Here is a 23,947-nt window from a genome sequence, read left to right on the forward strand (position 1 = left end):
GTAGAAGCTCAAATTGTTTGGGCACAGACCTGGATAGTATGATAGAGCTCTGCAGGCTATCTCTACAGTAGATTGCAACTCCGCCCCCTTTGGCAGTTCTGTCTAGACGGAAAATGTTGTAGTTTGGAATGGAAATTTCGGAATTTTTGGTGGCCAAGATTCAGACACTGCTAGAACATCAGGGTTGGCAGAGTGTGCTAACGCAGTGAATAACTCAAACTTGGGGAGGAGGTTTCTGATGTTAACATGCAAGAAACCAAGGCTTTTACGGTTACAGAAGTCAACAAATGATAGCGCCTGGGGGGTAGGAGTGATGTTCAGGAGTCTTATGTCTTGGGGGTAGAAGCTGTAAAGGAGCCTTTTGGACCTAGACTTGGCGCTCTGGTACCGCTTGCAGTGCGGTAGCAGAGAGAACAGTCTATGAATAGGGTGGCTGGAGTCTTTGACAATTTGTAGGGCCTTCCTCTGACACCGCCTGGTATAGAGGTCCTGGATGACAGGAAGCTTGGCCCCAGTGATGTACTGAGCCGTACGCACTACCTTCTGTAGTGCCTTGCGGTCGGAGGCCGAGCAGTTGCCATACCAGCCAGAGATGCAAGCGGTACCAGAGCGCCAAGTCTAGGACCAAAAGGCTCCTTAACATTTTCTATCTCCAAGCCATGACTGCTGAACAATTAATCCCCCCCCCTCCCCTCCATTTGTTTTTACACTGCTGCTACCCGCTGTCTGTTATCTATGTGTGGTCACTATTCCCCTACCTACATGTACAAATTACCTTGACTAACCTGTACCCCCGCACTTTGACTCGGTACCGGTACCCCCTGTATATAGCCTCATTATTACCTCGACTAACCTGTACCCCCGCACATTGACTCGGTATCGGTACCCCCTGTATAAAGCCTCGTTATTGTTATTTTATTGTGTTGCTTTTTATTATTTTTTTGAACTGCAATGTTGGTTAAGGGCTTGTAAGTAAGCATTTCACGGTAAGGTCTACACCTGTCGTATTCGGCACATGTGACAAAGTTTGATTTGATTCCTATGAGTAGTTAAACGATTGTTACGGCATGATGCTATTGCGTGATACATTTATTTTTATTTTTTATTCCTCTGGATTGGAAAGGCTGTGATATCAATCTGTCATAATAACCTTGAATTATTGTTAGTGCTGGTTGCCATAACAATAAAGTGTGCAGTATTTTCTCTCTAATAATATGGGCCACCCATGTAGGGAGACAGCAGGTAGTGGAGTAACTGATACTGGTGACCTGGGTGGAATGGGACACAACCTCTGTCTGTGTCTGTCTGTCTGTCTGTCTGTCTGTCTGTCTGTCTGTCTGTCTGTCTGTCGACCTGGGTAGGATGGGACACACTCTGTGTCTGTCCTGTCTGTCTGCTCCAGTCTCAGCATGCTATGATGACTTACAGTATGAATCCATGAAAAGGTGCCCCTGTGGCTTATGCTACGTTGGGAAGACGATAGCCTATGCCAAGTATAATCTCTTTGTCTGACAGGTTTTCCCCTCAGTTTTGCTGAAATTATTTGTCATGCACCAGCACTAGCTATATATTACGGAACAAAAATATAAACGCAGCATGCAACAATTTCAAAGATTTTACTGAGTTTACAGTTCATATAAGGAAAACAGTCAATTGGGGAGCCAGGCCCAGCCAATCAGAATGAGTTTTTCCCAATAAAAGGGCTTTATTACAGACAGAAATACTCCTCAGTTTCTTCAGCTGTCCTGGTGGCTGGTCTCAGACGATCCCGCAGGTGAAGAAGCCGGAAGTGGAGGTCCTGGGTTGGCGTGGTTACACGTGGTCTGGGGAGGTCCTGGGTTGGCGTGGTTACACGTGGTCTCCAGTTGTGAGGCCGGTTGGACGTACTGCCAAAACTCTCTAAAACGACGTTGGAGGAGGCTTATGGTAGAGAAATGAATATTTAAATATCTGGCAACAGCTCTGGTATACATTCCTGCAGTCAGCATGCCAATTACACGCTCCCTCAAAACTTGAGACATCTGTGGCATTGTGTTGTGTGACAAAACTGCACATTTTATAGTGGCCTTTTATTGTCCCCAGCACAAGGTGCACCTTTGTAATAATCATGCTGTTTAATCATCTTCTTGATATGCCACACCTGTCAGGTGGATGGATTATCTTGGCAAAGGAGAAATGCTCACTAAAAGGGATGTAAACAAATTTGTGGACAACATTTGAGAGAAATAAGCTTTTTGTGCGTATGGAACATTTCTGGGATCTTTTATTTCAGCTCATGAAACATGGGACCAATACTTTCACATTTTATGTTTATTTTTGTTCAGTATAAATGTATTTATTTTTCTATCATTAAGTGGTCAAACTGAGCTTTTAACCGAGTAGTGCTAATATACTATACAGTGGGTAGGGCTAATATACTATACAGTGGGTAGTGATAATGGGGAAGTCTCTGTCTCTGTGCTGTGTAGCTAAAATGACCCCACTGCTAAGCTAGTTAATGTGTAGATAAAATGACCCCACTGCTAAGCTAGTTAATGTGTAGATAAAATGACCCCACTGCTAAGCTAGTTAATGTGTAGCTAAAATGACCCCACTGCTAAGCTAGTTAATGTGTAGCTAAAATGACCCCACTGCTAAGCTAGTTAATGTGTAGCTAAAATGACCCCACTGCTAAGCTAGTTAATGTGTAGCTAAAATGACCCCACTGCTAAGCTAGTTAATGTGTAGCTAAAATGACCCCACTGCTAAGCTAGTTAATGTGTAGCTAAAATGACCCCACTGCTAAGCTAGTTAATGTGTAGCTAAAATGACCCCACTGCTAAGCTAGTTAATGTGTAGCTAAAATGACCCCACTGCTAAGCTAGTTAATGTGTAGCTAAAATGACCCCACTGCTAAGCTAGTTAATGTGTAGCTAAAATGACCCCACTGCTAAGCTAGTTAATGTGTAGCTAAAATGACCCCACTGCTAAGCTAGTTAATGTGTAGCTAAAATGACCCCACTGCTAAGCTAGTTAATGTGTAGCTAAAATGACCCCACTGCTAAGCTAGTTAATGTGTAGCTAAAATGACCCCACTGCTAAGCTAGTTAATGTGTAGCTAAAATGACCCCACTGCTAAGCTAGTTAATGTGTAGCTAAAATGACCCCACTGCTAAGCTAGTTAATGTGTAGCTAAAATGACCCCACTGCTAAGCTAGTTAATGTGTAGCTAAAATGACCCCACTGCTAAGCTAGTTAATGTGTAGATAAAATGACCCCACTGCTAAGCTAGTTAATGTGTCTTTCATTCACACTCTGTAGCAGCAGCTGGGATTGCCTTCTCAATTCTCATTTTCACTTTGAGTTCTGTTTTAGGAATGGACTTTGGGCCAAAATAACCGTTGAATTAGGTTGGAATTACCAGAAACGTCCCAAACTCATACCCAACCAAAGCACAAAATAATGTTAAATGCATGTTGCCTTCGGTGCTAAGTATTACACAATTCTTTTTCCATCATTTTTTTCCATGTGGCATTGATATCTGCTTGCCACAGCAGTAACTGCAGTCTGAAGTGGTACTTTATGAATGGAACACAGAGGGTCCAACTATGTTTAGGTTTGGCTGAGACACACAGCTATAATGGAACGGGCCCAAAGGGGTCTTTATTTATGTGTCAGTATACTATTATCTCTCTCCCATTGAGTCGGGGGTGTAATATCAGTCAGTATGCTGAGGTCTGGTTGTAACATCACTGTCTAGCCTACAATATCATCTAGCCTGCTTTAAGCTCATCTCGCATTCTGCATGTTAAAGGGAAAATCTGGGGCGATTGGAAACCCTTTTTTCCCCCCTTTTTTTTATTATTATTTTTTGGTACTTTTTAAATGAATGATATACCCTTTGATTCTTCAAAAAATATAACTTAGAAATGCCTCATGGGCTTAGTTCAACTGTTATACCATAACCTATCAGAACCCAAAATATACAGTGGGGGAAAAAAGTATTTAGTCAGCCACCAATTGTGCAAGTTCTCCCACTTAAAAAGATGAGAGAGGCCTGTAATCTTCATCATAGGTACACGTCAACTATGACAGACAAAATGAGAAAGAAAATTCCAGAAAATCACATTGTAGGATTTTTAATGAATTTATTCAGAACCCAAAATATAAGCTTTTATTTTTACTCCATTGTTGGTAAACAATGTAGCCTCAAAACGTGGTTAAAACTATATTTTTGATATCATGGATGGCCAGTCCTTGCATCCGTAGCTCTATCTATGAATTTGCAGTCGGAAGGGGTACTTATGGGGAACTCAGACGGTCCAACTATGTTAGGGTTTGGCTGAGACACCCAGCTATAATGGAAAGGGGTCTTTATTCATGTTTGAGTACAGTATCATCTTTCTCCCATTTTGAGTTTGTGTAATATTTTCCTACAGAAGATCAGCGAGTTGACTGAGATCTGGTTCTATCATCACTGTCTAGCCTACAATAGAGCCGACTCCAGTCATTTTTAGATTCAAGTGTACCATCTCCCCCGACACGTCTCACATTCTGCCTGTTGAATAATTGAAACAATCAAGTCTTTAAATAGTCAATATTATCTAGGCATACTCCAAAACATGCATCCTGTTTGCAACAAGGCCAGTGCCTTCTGAAAGTATTCACACCCCTTGACTTTTTCCACATTTTGTTGTGTTACTTTGTGGGATTAAAATGGATTTAATTGTCATTTTTTGTCAACAATCTACACTAAATAGTCTAATGTCAAAGTGGGAAAACAAATCTGACATTTGTAGAAAAAAATATGAAAAATAAAACACAAATATACACTGCTCAAAAAATGAAGGGAACACTAAAATAACACATCCTAGATCTGAATGAATTAAATAATCTTATTAAATACTTTTTTCTTTACATAGTTGAATGTGCTGACAACAAAATCACACAAAAATTATCAATGGAAATCAAATGTATCAACCCATGGAGGTCTGGATTTGGAGTCACCCTCAAAATTAAAGTGGAAAACCACACTACAGGCTGATCCAACTTTGATGTAATGTCCTTAAAACAAGTCAAAATGAGGCTCAGTAGTGTGTGTGGCCTCCACGTGCCTGTATGACCTCCCTACAACGCCTGGGCATGCTCCTGATGAGGTGGCGGATGGTCTCCTAAGGGATCTCCTCCCAGACCTGGACTAAAGCATCCGCCAACTCCTGGACAGTCTGTGGTGCAACATGGCGTTGGTGGATGGAGCGAGACATGATGTCCCAGATGTGCTCAATTGGATTCAGGTCTGGGGAACGGGCAGGCCAGTCCATAGCATCAATGCCTTCCTCTTGCAGGAACTGCTGACACACTCCAGCCACATGAGGTCTAGCATTGTCTTGCATTAGGAGGAATCCAGGGCCAACCGCACCAGCATATGGTCTCACAAGGAGTCTGAGGATCTCATCTCGGTACCTAATGGCAGTCAGGCTACCTCTGGCGAGCACATGGAGGGCTGTGCGGCCCCACAAAAAAATGCCACCCCACACCCTGACTGACCCACCGCCAAACCGGTCATGCTGGAGGATGTTGCAGGCAGCAGAGCGTTCTCCACGGCGTCTCCAGACTCTGTCACGTCTGTCACGTGCTCAGTGTGAACCTGCTTTCATCTGTGAAGAGCACAGGGCGCCAGTGGCGAATTTGCTAATCTTGGTGTTCTCTGGCAAATGCCAAACGTCCTGCACGGTGTTGGGCTGTAAGCACAACCCCCACCTGTGGACGTCGGGCCCTCATACCACCCTCATGGAGTCTGTTTCTGACCGTTTGAGCAGACACATGCACATTTGTGGCCTGCTGGAGGTCATTTTGCAGGGCTCTGGCAGTGCGCTGCAGGATTTTAATCCATGACGGCGTAGTGTGTTACTAATGGTTTTCTTTGAGACTGTGGTCCCATCTCTCTTCAGGTCATTGACCAGGTCCTGCCGTGTAGTTCTGGGCTGATCCCTCACCTTCCTCATGATCATTGATGCCCCATGAGGTGAGATCTTGCATGGAGCCCCAGACCGAGGGTGATTGACCGTCATCTTGAACTTCTTCCATTTTCTAATAATTGCGCCAACAGTTGTTGCCTTCTCACCAAGCTGCTTGCCTATTGTCCTGTAGCCCATCCCAGCCTTGTGCAGGTCTACAATTTTATCCCTGATGTCCTTACACAGCTCTCTGGTCTTGGCCATTGTGGAGAGGTTGGAGTCTGTTTGATTGAGTGTGTGGACAGGTGTCTTTTATACAGGTAACGAGTTCAAACAGGTGCAGTTAATACAGGTAATGAGTGGAGAACAGGAGGGCTTCTTAAATAAAAACTAACAGGTCTGTGAGAGCCGGAATTCTTACTGGTTGGTAGGCGATCAAATACTTATGTCATGCAATAAAATGCAAATGAATTACTTAAAAATCATACAATGTGATTTTCTGGATTTTTGTTTTAGATTCCGTCTCTCACAGTTGAAGTGTACCTATGATAAAAATTACAGACCTCTACATGCTTTGTAAGTAGGAAAACCTGCAAAATCGGCAGTGTATCAAATACTTGTTCTCCCCACTGTATCTGTATGTGTGGGGTACAGAGATGAGGTATTCATTCAAAATCATGTTAATAACCTCTATTGTTGCACACAGAGTGAGTCTGTCCATGCGTCTTGTTAAGCAAATTGTTACTCCTGAACTTATTTTGGCTTGCCATAACAAAGTGGTTGACTCAAGACATTTCAGCTTTTCATTTTTAATTAATTTGTAAAAATACAAATAAAAACAATTTCACTTTGACATTATGGGGTATTGTGTGTAGGCCATTGACCAAAAATCTCAATTTAATAAATTTGGAATTCAGGTTGTAACACAACAAAATGTGGAAAAAGTCAAGGGGTGTGAATACTTTCTGAAGGCACTGTATGTAATTCCAGAATGTCGATTTAAGAATCCAAAAATCAGTACTATCTATGTATTTAACACCAGAAGGTCATGTCGATTAGTTGTCTGTGTTCATGAGTATTTAGATAGCCGACTTATTCACAACCAGATCAGTTCATCAGGAGCAACATAGGAACCCTGTTCATCAGGATCAACATAGGAACCCTGTTCATCAGGATCAACATAGGAACCCTGTTCATCAGGATCAACATAGGAACCCTGTTCATCAGGATCAACATAGGAACCCTGTTCATCAGGATCAACATAGGAACCCTGTTCATCAGGATCAACATAGGAACCCTGTTCATCAGGATCAACATAGGAACCCTGTTCATCAGGATCAACATAGGAACCCTGTTCATCAGGATCAACATAGGAACCCTGTTCATCAGGATCAACATAGGAACCCTGTTCATCAGGATCAACATAGGAACCCTGTTCATCAGGATCAACATAGGAACCCTGTTCATCAGGATCAACATAGGAACCCTGTTCATCAGGATCAACATAGGAACCCTGTTCATCAGGATCAACATAGGAACCCTGTTCATCAACATAGGAACCCTGTTCATCAACATAGGAACCCTGTTCATCATGATGTCCAATTAGAGCCAGCTTCACTCTCTCCCATCCTGCATGCTTGATTAATGAAACAATCCAGGTCTTTCAAGGAATCAATACTGTCAGATATAGATATAGTATTGTTTATGTATTTAACTTCAGAAGGTCGTTATGTTGATTATTCTTAATGGTTCAGGTTTATTAGACTTTAGCCTATAGACGTATTTACAACACAGAGATCACTGTCATTCAGGATAGAGGATGTCTGATTAGGTCACCACCAGACACAGACAGACAGTTGAGAATTATTTCCATGGATACCAACAAACCACTGTGTGTGTTTTTTGACTGTGTTTTGACTGTGTTTTTGTGTGTTTTGACTGTGTTTTGACTGTGTTTTTGTGTGTTTTGACTGTGTTTTGACTGTGTTTTTGTGTGTTTTGACTGTGTTTTGACTGTGTTTTTGTGTGTTTTGACTGTGTTTTTGTGTGTTTTGACTGTGTTTTGACTGTGTTTTGACTGTGTTTTTGTGTGTTTTGACTGTGTTTTTGTGTGTTTTGACTGTGTTTTGACTGTGTTTTGTGTGTTTTGACTGTGTTTTGACTGTGTTTTTGTGTGTTTTGACTGTGTGTGTCATTGAAATGAGAGGAAAATATGACTGACTGAACTGAACCCAGCAGCTTACGCGTACGGTAAACTTAATTTGTATACCTACTGTCTGCATCATCAGAACAGGGGTCATGTGACAGGAAGAGACGTGATCAGTGGTTGTATCCCAAATGGCACCCCCCTATTCCCTGTATAGTGCACTAACGTTACCCTGTTGGCCCTGGTCAAAAGTAGTGCACTATATAGTGAATAGGGTGAATTTCAGATGCAGTCAGTGGTTCATGGCTGATTAGCTGCTATGCTAGTCTCTCAGTAGCCTTCTCAGAAGAATGCTTTCAGTCACAGCGTTAAACCCTTTTTAGCGTTTAGTTCAGCGTGACCTTAGCCTGGTTCCCAGATCTGTTTGTGCCGTCTTTGTCAATGACCATAGATGTTGGCAAGACAACACAAACAGATCTGGGAACCAGGCTAGCGTGACCCTGATATTCGATCAGGTATTGTTAACTCTGCTATCCACCTAAATTAAACAAATACATTAGTCATTTAGCAGACGCTCTTATCCAGAGTGACTTACAGGAGCAATTAGGGTTAAGTGCCTTGCTCAAGGGCACATCGACAGATTTTTCACCCTAGTCGGCTCTGGGATTAGAACCAGCGACCTTTCGGTTGCTGGCACAACGCTCTTAACCACTAAGCTACCTGCCTCCGCCTGTATTATTCCAGTTACTGGAAAGTGATCCTGAGGTATATGCTCTTATAGTTCAGTGGTTAGTTCAGTCAGTGCAGCTGGTAATACGGTTGCATTATTGGTACGTGTTTTGAGAAATTCAACAGGTCCTTGAAGGACATTCTCACAAAGTAGCTATTCTTTCATTCTTAATAACCACAACATGACCTGACATCATATACGCTAGGCAGCGCTAATTTGAGAACGTGTCCCGAGTCCCAAATATGCACCCTTATTCCCTACATAGTGCACTACTTTGGACCTTACCCCTATGGGGCTCTGGTTAAAAGTAGTGCACTATGTTCAGGAATAGGGTGCCATTTGGGGTGCAACTCTTGTCATGGGGTCTGGAGAGCATCCAGTGTTGGTTGAGTCTTCTGGCTCTTCGGTTTGTAACGAATGGTTCATTGAAGCAGGAAAGTATTGTAATCACAACAAAGCCAGACTTTATTTGAGGCGTGGTACGTCGTATGTTTGTACAGGTGTGTGAAAAAATAAACTGTCACTTGCACTTTGTATGAACTTTATCGATAATGCAATTCTCAAATGTAGCTTTTTATAAATTCTTATCCCCACTTTTAAATCTTAGCCAGCCAGGCACAAGTGGTGTTGCAGACAGATTTCAAACACTGAAAACTATTGTAAAAGTTTCCATTCCACGGTATGGTTTCCTTGTATGATTGTACAGGATCGTTTCTTTATAGAATGAATGATTGACTTGTGAAATAAGTCTGTTGAGGTGAAAGCAATAACATATCAAAATACTGATTATTATCCCCTATATACATATCCCCATATCCCCATATCCCCATATCTACATCAGTGGAATATCTCTCTATTGTAGATCCTGACCCTTGACCTCGAAATATAATCTATAGAAAGACTTTGGAGCCTCTAACCCTGGCAATATGACTGGTAAAGGTTGTTCGATTATATTTCCGTGCTACTTGAATACGTGTGGTTTAGTTGGTCCATCTCTTCTCTCGGGTCGAGTGTCAATTAACAAAATATGAAGCAGCATCTAAACTGGGGCCAACATGTACATTGTTGTAGCCCTCTATCACCAGATCTGTGTCCCAAATGGCACCCTGTTTCCTATGGGCCCTGGTCAAATATAGTGCACTATATATAGGGAACAGGGTGCCATTTGGGACTCAAACCAAATCATGCTGAGGTTTTCTCTACTAGGAGGTCTTACTCAAACACTTCAATCTTTACATTAAGGTTTTAGGGAGAGAAAAAAAGTCCAAGAAGCTGTGCCTCACTTCCCGAGAATGTTTCCAGATGTTTTAGATGGAAAACCAGAAGTGGATGGTGTGTTTTCATAAGTGTGTTTTGCTCGGTCCTATAGTCCTTTTATATGAATGTGTTGCATGACTCTAACAATGAGATACAGTTGGTTTACAGATTTACTGACATTTTCTTTGGTTTTGGACTTTTGCTAAAATAACAGAGGCTGAATTCCAGGCTCTATAGATCTGAGAGGATTATATGATAATTGCTTCATCTTGCTTTGTGATTGGCTGTGTGGAAATGTCGCCATATTGTTTCCACCTATCCCAGCCTTTCAGATCTACAGGAGCGCCTAGGGAGAAGGGGTCTGTTTTGGAACTCTGCCACAGTTTTCAAATCATGTTTAATGGGTCCACTGAGGTTTCAAGACGACGCTGGAGTAGGAGCGTACGCAGGAGAAGGCGGCGGGGGAGATCTTCCTGGGGTCGATGAGGTTGTTCTCCAGACGCAGGGTCACTATGTGGGACTCCTCGTTGTTCTGAGGGTCACAGATAGCATCCTCTGCAAACGTCCTGTAGGATGTAGAGAAATGATTGGTTATACATCGTGAATCATACATCATCCTATTCTGGATATTCTTTTCGTACCTTTGACACCTGTTGTATTCTGTGCAACTAGATCTTCCTGACGGGCCGCCCCCAGGTGGTAAGGGTAGGCAACAACACATCCACCACGCTGATCCTCAACACGGGGGCCCCTCAGGGGTGCGTGCTCAGTCCCCTCCTGTACTCCCTGTTTTTACTTTTTATAAATTAGCAAACGTTTCTAAAAACCTGTTTTTGCTTTGTCATTATGGGGCATTGTGTGTAGATTGATTAGGGGAAAAAAATTATGTAATCAATTTTAGAATAAGGCTGTAACGTAACAAAATGTGGAAAAAGTCAAGGGGTCTCAATACTTTCCGAAGGTAATGTAGTCTCATTACTACCTGGTACCCCTGCACATTGACTCAGTACCGCTACTCCTAGCTTCATTATTCTTATTTTAGTGTGTTACTATTTCCTTTTTTTTATTTGAGCTAATTTTTCTTACTTTTTAACTCTGCATTGTTTGGAAAGGGCTCGTAAGTAAGCATTTCACGGTATGGTCTACACGTTGTATTCGGTGCATGTGACAAATACATTTGATTTGATTTGCATGTGACAAATAAACTTTGATTTGATGTGATTATGTATACTCTATATTCTGGACTGGCAAGCAGTCAATACTCTAGAACTGAATAAGCTTGTCATGTGTTTTTGTCTTTTCAAAGCGCGGTTGAGTATGGTCATAACGAATAACAGCAGTGAATAGTTAGCCTAATGAGTCAGCGATTGCTTCCCAAATGGGCCCCTTACATCCCTGGTCAAAAGCAGTGCACTATGTAGGGTATAGGATGCCATATTGGGACGCAGACGGCGTGTACAGTACCTTATTTTATTGTCATTGAGGCGGAGGAAGTGCAGAGTGCTCATCTCGTTGATACCAGGGGGAACCGTGATCAGCTGGTTGTGGTCTAAACACAGCTCTGTCATGGAGGTGTAGGTACCGAAGAAGGACTCTGGCTCAACCCCATCCCCATCCAGCTTGTTGTAGGACAGATACAGGTACTCGATGCCCGGCTCCATGTGGGCAAACACAAACCCTGAATTCAATTGAAATTAATTTAACTGGGTAAAAAAAACATACACAGCAAGATTGTACATTGTATACCCAGAAGATAGCGCTTAAAAGTCTGAATTAAAAATTGTTCCAAAGTGGTCCTGGATGGTAAATACCTGGGATCCTCTCGATCTGGTTCCCTACTAAGACCAGGTGGACCAGAGCTCTGGGCAGGTAGGATGGGACCAGGTACAGACGGTTGTAGGATAGGTCGATGGACTCCAGGTTCCTAAGGGAGGAAGGAAGGAAGAGAGTGAGAAATAATAAGAAGAAAATAAGACATTAGTTCACGTAGAGAATAGAAACCTACACACAATAACACTTTGAGGAAGGAATGTGAAATACACTGAGTGGACAAAACATTAAGGACACCTGCTCTTTCCATGACACAGACTGACCAGGTGAATCCAGGTGAAAGATATGATCCCTTATTGATGCCACTTGTTAAATCCACTTCAATCAGTGTAGATGAATGGGGGGGAGACGGGTTAAAGAAGGATTTTTAAGACAATTGAGACATGGATTGTGCATGTGTGCCATTCAGAGGGTGAATGGGCAAGACAAAATATTTAAGTGCCTTTTTGAAGGGGGTATGGTAGTAGGTGCCAGGCGCACCGGTTTGTGTCAAGAACTGCAACGCTGCTGGGTTTTTCCATGCTCAACAGTTTCCCGTGTTTATCAAGAATGGTCCACCACCCAAAGGACATCCAGCCAACTGTGGGAAGCATTGGAGTCAACATGGGCCAGCATCCCTGTGGAACGCTTTCGACACCTTGTAGAGCCCATGCCCCAACGAATTGAGGCTGTTCTGAGGACAAGGGGGGGGGTGGAACTCCTAATAACTTTACTATAGTTTCTTTGTAAGATATGCATTGAAAAGAAGACTTGTGAAATCCTCTAGTTTTCTTACTTGTGGTCGATCCATGCTAGAGGTGCGATCCTGGACTCATCCAGTCTATTGTGTCTCAGTGAGATCACGTTCAGGTTAGTGGTTTGGTTGAAGACGGAGTCGGATATCTCTTCTATCAGGTTGTTCTCAAGATAAACCTCCTGAAAACAGAACGATAAAATGAAGATTGTTTATACTGCTTTATTTATACACAATGGAGATGCACTGTTTGCTGGAGAGGCCATTTGCTCCTCTACAGGATGTTATGTGATGACATGTTATACTGAATGTTATGTAATGACATGTTGTACTGGATGTTATGTAATGACATGTTATACTGGATGTTATGTGAAGCAGGCATCCATGTCAGGCAGGGCTGAGTGTTGAGGTTAGCCATAATTGTTATGTTTGAGCCACTCCTTCCTGACATGGCACCTTGTCTTTAACCAGAGCATGAGAGTGAGTTGTGGATAAGGCTTATCAAGAAAAATGCTTTAGTTGCTTCACTATGTTTCATAGAAATGTACAGCTGTGTATCGTCCACTTATCAGTGAAAATCTACACTGTGTTTATGACTAAAATGGCAGAGGGGTAGCAGAAGAACTGTTGTGGTTCAAGAACAGAGCCTTGAGGAACTCGGAAATGTACCTTAGATTTATCCGAAGAATTTCCATCCACAGAAAGAAATGGATGAAACCAATGATTTATATATACACCAGATTACTGATAGGGGGCGCTGTTCTGAAGCCACCGTGCCTCCATCTTGACACTCCCCCACCGTTGTAAAATATATTTTGGAAGCTATAGAAATGCATTTATTTACATTTACATTTACATTTTAGTCATTTAGCAGACGCTCTTATCCAGAGCGACTTACATGAGCAATTAGGGTTAAGTGCCTTGCTCAAGGGCACATCGACAGATTTTTCACCTAGTCGGCTCGGGGATTAGAACCAGCGACCTTTCGGTTACTGGCACAACGCTCTTAACCACTAAGCCACCTGCCGCTGTCTACAGTCATTTTAGTCACGTTTATTCTATTATATGTGTATATTTTCAGTGCATTCGGAAAGTATTCAGACCCCTTGACTTTTTCCACATTTTGTTACGTTACAACTTTATTCTAAAATAGATTGATGATGATTTGTATTTATTTAATCTACACACAATACCCCATAATGACAAAGCATTATGTCTTACAAATAAAAAAAAAGAAATCCCTTATTTACATAAGTATTCAGACCCTTTGCTATGAGACTTGAAATTGAGCTCAGGTGCATCCTGTTTCCATTGATCATCCTTGAGATGTTTCTACAACTTGATTGGAGTCCACCTGTGGTAAATTCAATTGATTGGACATGATTTGGAAAGGCACACACCTGTCTATATAAGGTCCCAAAGTTGACAGTGCATGTCAGAGCAAAAACCAAGCCATGAGGTTGAAGGAATTGTCCGTAGAGCTCCGAGACAGGATTGTGTCGAGGTACAGATCTGGGGAATGGTACCAAAAAATGACTGCAGCATTGAAGGTCCCCAAGAACACAGTGGCCTCCATCATTCTTAAATGGAAGAAGTTTGGAACCACCAACGCACTTCCTAGAGTTGGCCGCCCGGCCAAACTGAGAAATCGTGGGAGAAGGGCCTTGGTCAGGGAGGTGACCAAGAACCTGATGGTCACTCTGACAGAGCTCCAGAGTTCCTCTGTGGAGATGGGAGAACCTTCCAGAAGGACAACCATCTCTGCAGCACTCCACCAATCAGGCCTTTATGGTAGAGTGGCCAGACCGAAGCCACTCCTCAGTAAAAGGCACATGACAGCCCACTTTGAGTTTGCCAAAAGGCACCTAAAGGACTCTGACCATGAGAAACAAGATTAAACTCTTTGGCCTGAATGCCAAGTGTCACGTCTGGAGGAAACCTGGTACAATCCCTAGAGTGAAGCATGGAATGAAATCATCAACATGTATTGATTACATCTTTACTAATGCTGCAGAAATGTGCTTGAAAGCAGTATCCAGATCCATCAGATGTACAGTGGGGGAAAAAAGTATTTAGTCAGCCACCAATTGTCCAAGTTCTCCCACTTAAAAAGATGAGAGAGGCCTGTAATTTTCATCATAGGTACACGTCAACTATGACAGACAAATTGAGGAAAAAAAATCCAGAAAATCACATTGTAGGATTTTTAATGAATTTATGTGCAAATTATGTATATTTCTCACCGTAAAGCATGGAGGAGGAGGTGTTATGGTGTGGGGGTGCTTTGCTGGTGACACTGTATGTGATGTATTTACACTTAACCAGCATGGCTACCACAGCATTCTGCAGTGATATGCCATCCCATCTGGTTTGGGCTTAGTGGGACTATCATTTGTTTTTCAACAGGACAATGACCCAACACACCTCCAGGCTGTGTAAGGGCTATTTTACCAAGAAGGAGAGTGATGGAGGGCTGCATCAGATGACCTGGCCTCCACAATCCCCCGACCTCAACCCAATTGAGATGGTTTGGGATGAATATTATGTATTTTATTAGGATCCCCATTAGCTGTTGCAAAAGCAGCAGCTACTCTTCCTGGGGTCCTCACAAAACATGAAACTTGACATAATACAAAACATTTATAGACAAGAACAGCTCAAGGACAGAACTACATACATTTTAAAGTCAACCGCAGAGTGAAGGAAAAGCAGCCAACAAGTGCTCAGCCTATGTGGGAACTCCTTCAAGACTGTAGGAAAAGCATTCCAGGTGAAGCTGGTTGAGAGAATGCCAAGAGTGTGCCAAGCTGTCATCAAGGCAAAGGGTGGCTATTTAAAGAATCTCAAATATAAAATATATTTTGATTTGTTTAATACTTTATTTGGTTACTGCATGATTCCATATGTGTTATTTCATAGTTTTGATATCTTCACTATTATTCTACAATGTAGAAAATAGTAAAAAGAAGGAAATGCCCTTGAATGAGTAGGTGTGTCCAAGCTTTTGACTGGTAGTGTATGTGTATATATATATAATGCTTGGATAGAAGTGATCCAGCTTACCAGTAGAGATGGAGGCAGTCCCTGGGGGACAGTCCTGAAGTGGTTTCTGCCCAGACGGAGGTAGGAAAGCTGGGAGAGGGGGCTGAAAGCTAGAGGGTCCACGTTCCCTTCGCTCAGGACATTCCCTTCCAACTCCAAGGTCAACAGGCTACTCAGACCTGCCAGAAATTACACAACAATTAAAGCATTTTCCTATAAAAGTCAGATCGTCTCCTTGTTGGTTATGGTTTCAGCCACTTCCACTAACAAATATTTATGTTTGTGCAGTTGAAACGTTTTTTCGGATTGAAGCATTGCAGTTTGACCCATTTTATGGCCTGAAATGGCCCAAAGAGTAGTTTGAAAGTGTTTGTCCTGTAACTAGCAGCAGGCAGATTTTTTTTGTTTGTTGGTTTTGTTACCTTGGAAGCTGTTCTCCTCGATCCCTTTGAGGTGGTTCTCGTTGAACTTGAGTTCCTGTAGTGTTGATGGGAGATCTGTTGGGACCGTCTCTAGGAGGTTGTTGTCCAGGTACAGACGGCTCAGGAACTTCAGGCCCTGACCAGCAAACATTAACAACATTAACAGGCCCGTGACCCTGGTAATGCCATCTGGTTAGCCATCTGGTTAGCATACTCCTGGACACATGCAGCCAACGCCTGGTTAGCTTACTCCTACTGCTGATGTTAAATACACTCATTCAGACAGGCTTTGGACCATTCAGACAGGCTAGGACCCCTAGACATAGTGGGAGTAGACTTATTGGAAGTGTGTCTCTGGGAATTTCCATTCTAACCAATGGAAAATAAAGTACTGTATATCTAGATACATGTTCAATCGTTTACATGTTATAGTGATGGAAAATAATCTGTCATTCTGTGGAAGGGGAAACTGATAAAGAAATGTAAATATTGTACATTGGAATATAAACGAGACCTGGGTTGAAATAACTAACTAACTAACAAAATACTTATTGGGACAATTCCATTGGTTCCATTAAAGAGGGCAAGCTAAATCAAGTGCACCTAAAGTATTGGAAAGAAAACGATCGCTGTTGGCACTCTGTCACGAAATTGTTAACAAAATCAAGGGTTCTTGTTATAGAAATGTCCTGATTGTCACACCTCACCTCTTTCTGGTGATATAGTACTTCAGTGGATCTAGCTGGCTGGAAATGGGTTTCTCTAACCCTGTTCCTCTGAGGTTTCTCTAACCCTGTTCCTCTAACCCTGTTCCTCTGAGGTTTCTCTATCCCTGTTACTCTGAGGTTTCTCTAACCCTGTTCCTCTGAGGTTTCTCTATCCCTGTTCCTCTGAGGTTTCTCTAACCCTGTTTCTCTAACCCTGTTCCTCTGAGGTTTCTCTAACCCTGTTCCTCTGAGGTTTCTCTAACCCTGTTCCTCTGAGGTTTCTCTAACCCTGTTCCTCTGAGGTTTCTCTAACCCTGTTCCTCTGAGGTTTCTCTAACCCTGTTCCTCTGAGGTTTCTCTAACCCTGTTCCTCTGAGGTTTCTCTAACCCTGTTCCTCTGAGGTTTCTCTAACCCTGTTCCTCTGAGGTTTCTCTAACCCTGTTCCTCTGAGGTTTCTCTATCCCTGTTCCCCTGAGGTTTCTCTAACCCTGTTCCTCTGGGGTTTCTCTAACCCTGTTCCTCTGAGGTTTCTCTAACCCTGTTCCTCTGAGGTTTCTCTAACCCTGTTTCTCTAACCCTGTTCCTCTGAGGTTTCTCTAACCCTGTTCCTCTGAGGTTTCTCTAACCCTGTTCCTCTGAGGTTTCTCTATCCCTGTTCCTCTGAGGTTTCTCTATCCCTGTTCCTCTGAGGTTTCTCTATCCCTGTTCCTCTGAGGTTTCTCTAACCCTGTTCCTCTGAGGTTTCTCTAACCCTGTTCCTCTGAGGTTTCTCTATCCCTGTTCCTCTGGGGTTTCTCTAACCCTGTTCCTCTGGGGTTTCTCTATCCCTGTTCCTCTGAGGTTTCTCTAACCCTGTTCCTCTGAGGTTTCTCTAACCCTGTTCCTCTGAGGTTTCTCTAACCCTGTTCCTCTGAGGTTTCTCTAACCCTGTTCCTCTGAGGTTTCTCTAACCCTGTTCCTCTGGGGTTTCTCTAACCCTGTTCCTCTGAGGTTTCTCTAACCCTGTTCCTCTGAGGTTTCTCTATCCCTGTTCCTCTGAGGTTTCTCTAACCCTGTTCCTCTAACCCTGTTCCTCTGAGGTTTCTCTATCCCTGTTCCTCTGCGGTTTCTCTATCCCTGTTCCTCTGAGGTTTCTCTAACCCTGTTCCTCTGAGGTTTCTCTAACCCTGTTCCTCTGAGGTTTCTCTATCCCTGTTCCTCTGAGGTTTCTCTAACCCTGTTCCTCTGAGGTTTCTCTAACCCTGTTCCTCTGAGGTTTCTCTAACCCTGTTCCTCTGAGGTTTCTCTAACCCTGTTCCTCTGAGGTTTCTCTAACCCTGTTCCTCTGAGGTTTCTCTAACCCTGTTCCTCTGAGGTTTCTCTAACCCTGTTCCTCTGAGGTTTCTCTAACCCTGTTCCTCTGAGGTTTCTCTAACCCTGTTCCTCTGAGGTTTCTCTAACCCTGTTCCTCTATCCCTGTTCCTCTGAGGTTTCTCTAACCCTGTTCCTCTGAGGTTTCTCTAACCCTGTTCCTCTGAGGTTTCTCTATCCCTGTTCCTCGGAGGTTTCTCTAACCCTGTTCCTCTGAGGTTTCTCTAACCCTGTTCCTCTGAGGTTTCTCTAACCCTGTTCCTCTGAGGTTTCTCTAACCCTGTTCCTCTGAGGTTTCTCTAACCCTGTTCCTCTGAGGTTTCTCTAACCCTGTTCCTCTGAGGTTTCTCTAACCCTGTTCCTCTAACCCTGTTCCTCTGAGGTTTCTCTAACCCTGTTCCTCTGAGGTTTCTCTAACCCTGTTCCTCTGAGGTTTCTCTAACCCTGTTCCTCTGAGGTTTCTCTAACCCTGTTCCTCTGAGGTTTCTCTAACCCTGTTCCTCTGAGGTTTCTCTATCCCTGTTCCTCTGAGGTTTCTCTAACCCTGTTCCTCTGAGGTTTCTCTATCCCTGTTCCTCTGAGGTTTCTCTAACCCTGTTCCTCTGAGGTTTCTCTAACCCTGTTCCTCTAACCCTGTTCCTCTGAGGTTTCTCTAACCCTGTTCCTCTGAGGTTTCTCTAACCCTGTTCCTCTAACCCTGTTCCTCTGAGGTTTCTCTAACCCTGTTCCTCTGAGGTTTCTCTAACCCTGTTCCTCTAACCCTGTTCCTCTGAGGTTTCTCTAACCCTGTTCCTCTGAGGTTTCTCTAACCCTGTTCCTCTAACCCTGTTCCTCTGAGGTTCCTCTAACCCTGTTCCTCTGAGGTTTCTCTAACCCTGTTCCTCTGAGGTTTCTCTAACCCTGTTCCTCTGAGGTTTCTCCATCCCTGTTCCTCTAACCCTGTTCCTCTGAGGTTTCTCTATCCCTGTTCCTCTGAGGTTTCTCTAACCCTGTTCCTCTGATGTTTCTCTATCCCTGTTCCTCTGAGGTTTCTCTAACCCTGTTCCTCTGAGGTTTCTCTAACCCTGTTCCTCTAACCCTGTTCCTCTGAGGTTTCTCTAACCCTGTTCCTCTGATGTTTCTCTAACCCTGTTCCTCTGAGGTTTCTCTAACCCTGTTCCTCTAACCCTGTTCCTCTGAGGTTTCTCTAACCCTGTTCCTCTGAGGTTTCTCTAACCCTGTTCCTCTAACCCTGTTCCTCTGAGGTTTCTCTAACCCTGTTCCTCTGAGGTTTCTCTAACCCTGTTCCTCTGAGGTTTCTCTAACCCTGTTCCTCTGAGGTTTCTCCATCCCTGTTCCTCTAACCCTGTTCCTCTGAGGTTTCTCTATCCCTGTTCCTCTGAGGTTTCTCTAACCCTGTTCCTCTGAGGTTTCTCTATCCCTGTTCCTCTGAGGTTTCTCTAACCCTGTTCCTCTGAGGTTTCTCTAACCCTGTTCCTCTGAGGTTTCTCTAACCCTGTTCCTCTGAGGTTTCTCTAACCCTGTTCCTCTGAGGTTTCTCTAACCCTGTTCCTCTAACCCTGTTCCTCTGAGGTTTCTCTAACCCTGTTCCTCTGAGGTTTCTCTAACCCTGTTCCTCTAACCCTGTTCCTCTGAGGTTTCTCTAACCCTGTTCCTCTGAGGTTTCTCTAACCCTGTTCCTCTAACCCTGTTCCTCTGAGGTTCCTCTAACCCTGTTCCTCTGAGGTTTCTCTAACCCTGTTCCTCTAACCCTGTTCCTCTGAGGTTTCTCTAACCCTGTTCCTCTGAGGTTTCTCTAACCCTGTTCCTCTGAGGTTTCAACCCTGTTCCTCTAACCCTGTTCCTCTGAGGTTTCTCTAACCCTGTTCCTCTGAGGTTTCTCTAACCCTGTTCCTCTAACCCTGTTCCTCTGAGGTTTCTCTAACCCTGTTCCTCTGAGGTTTCTCTAACCCTGTTCCTCTAACCCTGTTCCTCTGAGGTTCCTCTAACCCTGTTCCTCTGAGGTTTCTCTATCCCTGTTCCCCTGAGGTTTCTCTATCCCTGTTCCTCGGAGGTTTCTCTATCCCTGTTCCCCTGAGGTTTCTCTATCCCTGTTCCTCTGAGGTTTCTCTATCCCTGTTCCTCTGAGGTTTCTCTAACCCTGTTCCTCTGAGGTTCCTCTAACCCTGTTCCTCTGAGGTTTCTCTAACCCTGTTCCTCTAACCCTGTTCCTCTGGGGTTTCTCTAACCCTGTTCCTCTGAGGTTTCTCTTGACTAAGGGCCATGGAATGTTGTTTTTGTTAAAAGTCGTGTGCAGGTTTGTGGCAGAGCAGGCTGAAGCTAGCTCAACAGCATTCCTTTAAAGCCTGCACGGCGTAAGAGTTTAGACTCCGTTTCATTGTGCAGACTGGCTCCAAGAGTCATGCTACAGTTAGTTCATGTTGGTTTAAAACAGGGAGAAGTGAGATTTTGGCGTCTGTTGTGCCTCGTTCAAAGTTAAGACAAGTTAAATCATATATCTATACTGCTGATGTCCATCTAAGTGTTTTTTTTTTTTGTATGTATTTATTTTTATTTTAACCAGGTAAGCCAGTCATAACTCTAGTATGATAGACCGCTGTTTGTTTTGGGAAATGTACAAGATGGATTTCACCATTGACTGTTTAAACGCAGACTTTATTTTGACCAGAGAGAGTGAGTCAAATGGTTATTTTTTTCTCCATCATGTTGAAATGCTTCTGTTTGTTCACATATAAACTGATGGATATCTGCTCCCACACTGTTCCCACACTGTTCATGTTTCATTGGTTGGACAGGCTCATTGGAAACAGACTCCTTATTTTGAAGGCGTGTGGGGTGAAGCCAGCAGAAAAAACAACTCTTACTTTGAAGGAGTGTGCGGCGATGCCAGCAGAAAAAACAACTCTTACTTTGAAGGAGTGTGCGGCGATGCCAGCAGAAAAAACAACTCTTACTTTGAAGGAGTGTGCGGCGATGCCAGCAGAAAAAACAACTCTTACTTTGAAGGCATGTGGGGCGATGCCAGCAGAAAAAAACAACTCTTACTTTGAAGGCATGTGGGGCAATGCCAGCAGAAAAAAACAACTCTTACTTTGAAGGCATGTGGGGCAATGCCAGCAGCCATCAGCCTGTTCTTGCCCAGGTTGATCCACTCCAGGTTGGGGATACCGTTGAATGCTCCCACTGGGATGGTTGTGATGTCGTTACCTGGCGGTTAAATCAGAAACATTAAAATATGAGGAATAAAATCACATTAATATCCTCCATGCTGGGTCAGTATTTTGATCTTGATCATTAAGCCTGGACGCCAGAGCCTGGCAGAGTTGTGACTGACAGCGTGATTAAATGTGTTTAGAATAGCTCTGTTGTACTTTCCATGACTACGTGTCCTGCAAGTCAAGACATGGTCCAAAAGCTCAACTCGCATACCTCTATTACATACCATAATTATGCAAAGCCTCCATAATTGCAGTATAACAAGCTAAACTAAGTCAACTAAAGCTTAACAAGGAAACTAATACATCTATCCTCAGTATTTTATTATTTAAAGTTCCTGTTAACTTTAGTCTCTGTGCGTAGGGATTGGTTTTGGGTGATTGGGATTGAAATTTCTAGTCTAGTGTCTGTAACACATGATGGTGTGTTAGCTACCTTATGCAACACACACACACACACACACACACACACACAGCTGCCTTAAAGGAAAACTCCAACCAAAAACTATCGTTTGGTATTTGTTTCATTAGTAAATTCTTGATACAGTCCCAATATGTTTTGCATGTCAGCAATCCAGTTTTCAAGATATGTAACTTTCAAAGTACAGAAATACAGCTGGTAAAACACAGCATCATATGATGCAACATGCATCATGCCGGCTGTATTTCTGTACTTTGAAAGTTACATATCTTGAAAACTGGATTGCTGACATGCAAAACATCTTGGGACTGTATCAAGAATTTACTAATGAAACAAATACCAAACGATAGTTTTTGGTTGGAGTTTTCCTTGAACTTACCTTCCAGACTCAGAGACTTGAGTTCAGGGATGTTTAGGGGAGGAAAGTTGGTCAGCTTAGCGTTCTCACACGTCAAAATGACATCAGAGATATCACAACCTAGCGGGAGGGCGTTCCCAGGTCTGGGTACCACCACTCCCCACTCCTCTCCTCCATCCTCCTCTTGTTTCTCAGTGGGCTTGGCTAGGGGAGGTGGAATGACGTCCTCTTCGGTCGACTCCTCTGGAAACATCTGGAAAACATCTCCTCTCAACAGCCGCTCCATTTCCTCCTCTTCTTCCTCCTCCTCTTCTTCCAGCTCCGCTAGCTCCCTGAGTTTCTCCTTCAGGTCTTCCTTGTGTCTCCTCCTCTCCTCCACCTGCCTCCTCTCTTCCTCCTGCCTCCTCTCTTCCTCCTGCCTCCTCTCCTCCTCCCGCCTCCTCTCCTCCTCCCGCCTCCTCTCCTCCTCCTGCCTCCTCTCTTCCTCCTCCTTCTCCATCCGCAGCCGCTCTTCCTCGCGGCTCCTCTCCTCCTGCAGCCTCCTCTGTCTCTCCGCCTCCTTCTTCTGTTTCTTCTTCCTCTTTTTCTCGGCGTCCTTCTTGAGAAGACGTGTCTCCTCCTCCCTGTGCTCCTCCTCCTCTCTCTTCAAGAGGAGTTCGATCTCGGCCTGGGAGCGGGGCACGGCGGGGTCAAGGTCAGGGTTCACAGGGTCGCTGGGGTCGTTGGGTACTGGGGAATTGCCAGAGAAGTCAGGGACGTCACCACGGGCCAATCGGAACCACAGAGTGTTAGAGAAGGAAGCGGGAGGGAGATAAGATGGAGGGAGGGAGAGGGGATGGAGGGAGGGGAGAGGAATAGATCCAGGAGAGAGGGATAGATTGGTGGAGGCATATTCATGTTATGGCTCCACCAATGGAAAGTCTCTAAAGTTATCAACTAGTATTTCAGAGTTCGGTGTTACACTGTAGATCTGTATATATCTATATACAGTTGAAGTCGGAAGTTTACATTTACATTTACGTCATTTAGCAGACGCTCTTATCCAGAGCGACTTACAGTTAGTGAATACATATATATATTTTTTTTTATACTGGCCCCCCGTGGGAATCGAACCCACAACCCTGGCGTTGCAAACGCCATGCTCTATCAACTGAACTACATCCCTGCCGGCCATTCCCTCCCCTACCCTGGACGACGCTGGGCCAATTGTGCGCCGCCCATGAGTCTCCCGGTCGCGGCCGGCTGCGACAGAGCCTGGATTCGAACCAGGATCTCTAGTGGCACAGTTAGCACTCAGGAGTAATTAAAAACTCGTTTTTCAACCACTCCACAAATTCCTTGTTAACAAACTATAGTTTTGGCAAGTCGGTTAGGACATCTACTTTGTGCATGACACAAGTAATTATTCCAACAATTGTTTACAGACAGATTATTTCACTTATAATTCACTGTATCACAATTCCAGTGGGTCAGAAATTTACATACACTAAGTTGACTGTGCCTTTAAACAGCTTGGAAAATTCCAGAAAATGATGTCATGGCTTTAGAAGCTTCTGATAGGCTAATTGACATCATTTGAGTCCCATGGGGGGGCGCACAATTGGCACAGTGTCGTCCAGGGTAGGGGAGGGAATGGCCGGCAGGGATGTAGCTCAGTTGGTAGAGCATGGCGTTTGCAACGCCAGGGTTGTGGGTTCGATTCCCACAGGGGGCCAGTATGTGTAAAAAAAAAAAAAAAAAAAAATTGTAGGCACTCAATAACTGTAAGTCGCTCTGGATAAGAGCGTCTGCTAAATGAC

The 23,947-nt window shown here is 43.7% G+C and overlaps 2 protein-coding genes across 3 annotated transcripts in view; one reads left to right on the plus strand and one right to left on the minus strand.

Annotated features, from left to right (window-relative positions):
* The window catches only part of LOC121577873 (centromere protein P), a 170,628-nt gene that overhangs the window by 107,955 nt on the left and 38,726 nt on the right, over window positions 1–23,947 (plus strand). The window lies entirely within an intron of this gene.
* Window positions 8,742–22,531, minus strand: ecm2 (extracellular matrix protein 2, female organ and adipocyte specific). Its single transcript, XM_041893138.2, has 8 exons — window positions 22,170–22,531; window positions 21,246–21,361; window positions 16,097–16,232; window positions 15,696–15,853; window positions 12,675–12,814; window positions 11,881–11,993; window positions 11,534–11,747; window positions 8,742–10,635 (listed from the first exon to the last, which is right to left on the minus strand). Exons 1-8 carry the CDS (start codon window positions 22,432–22,434, stop codon window positions 10,467–10,469), a joined length of 1,311 nt encoding a protein of 436 aa, XP_041749072.2. The 5' UTR covers window positions 22,435–22,531; the 3' UTR covers window positions 8,742–10,466.

Source organism: Coregonus clupeaformis, chromosome 12 (genome assembly GCF_020615455.1).
Source record: "Coregonus clupeaformis isolate EN_2021a chromosome 12, ASM2061545v1, whole genome shotgun sequence".
NCBI lineage: Eukaryota > Metazoa > Chordata > Actinopteri > Salmoniformes > Salmonidae > Coregonus > Coregonus clupeaformis.

Excerpts from the sequence above, each read along its gene's own strand:
- ecm2 (XM_041893138.2), bottom strand. The coding sequence starts at position 22,434 with ATGGAGCGGCTGTTGAGAGGAGATGTTTTCCAGATGTTTCCAGAGGAG. Across the intron at positions 11,994-12,674 it reads CTAGCATGGATCGACCACAA|GAACCTGGAGTCCATCGACC; the intron begins GTAAGAAAACTA and ends TTCCTCCCTTAG. Across the intron at positions 11,748-11,880 it reads CCAGATCGAGAGGATCCCAG|GGTTTGTGTTTGCCCACATG; the intron begins GTATTTACCATC and ends AATTGAATTCAG.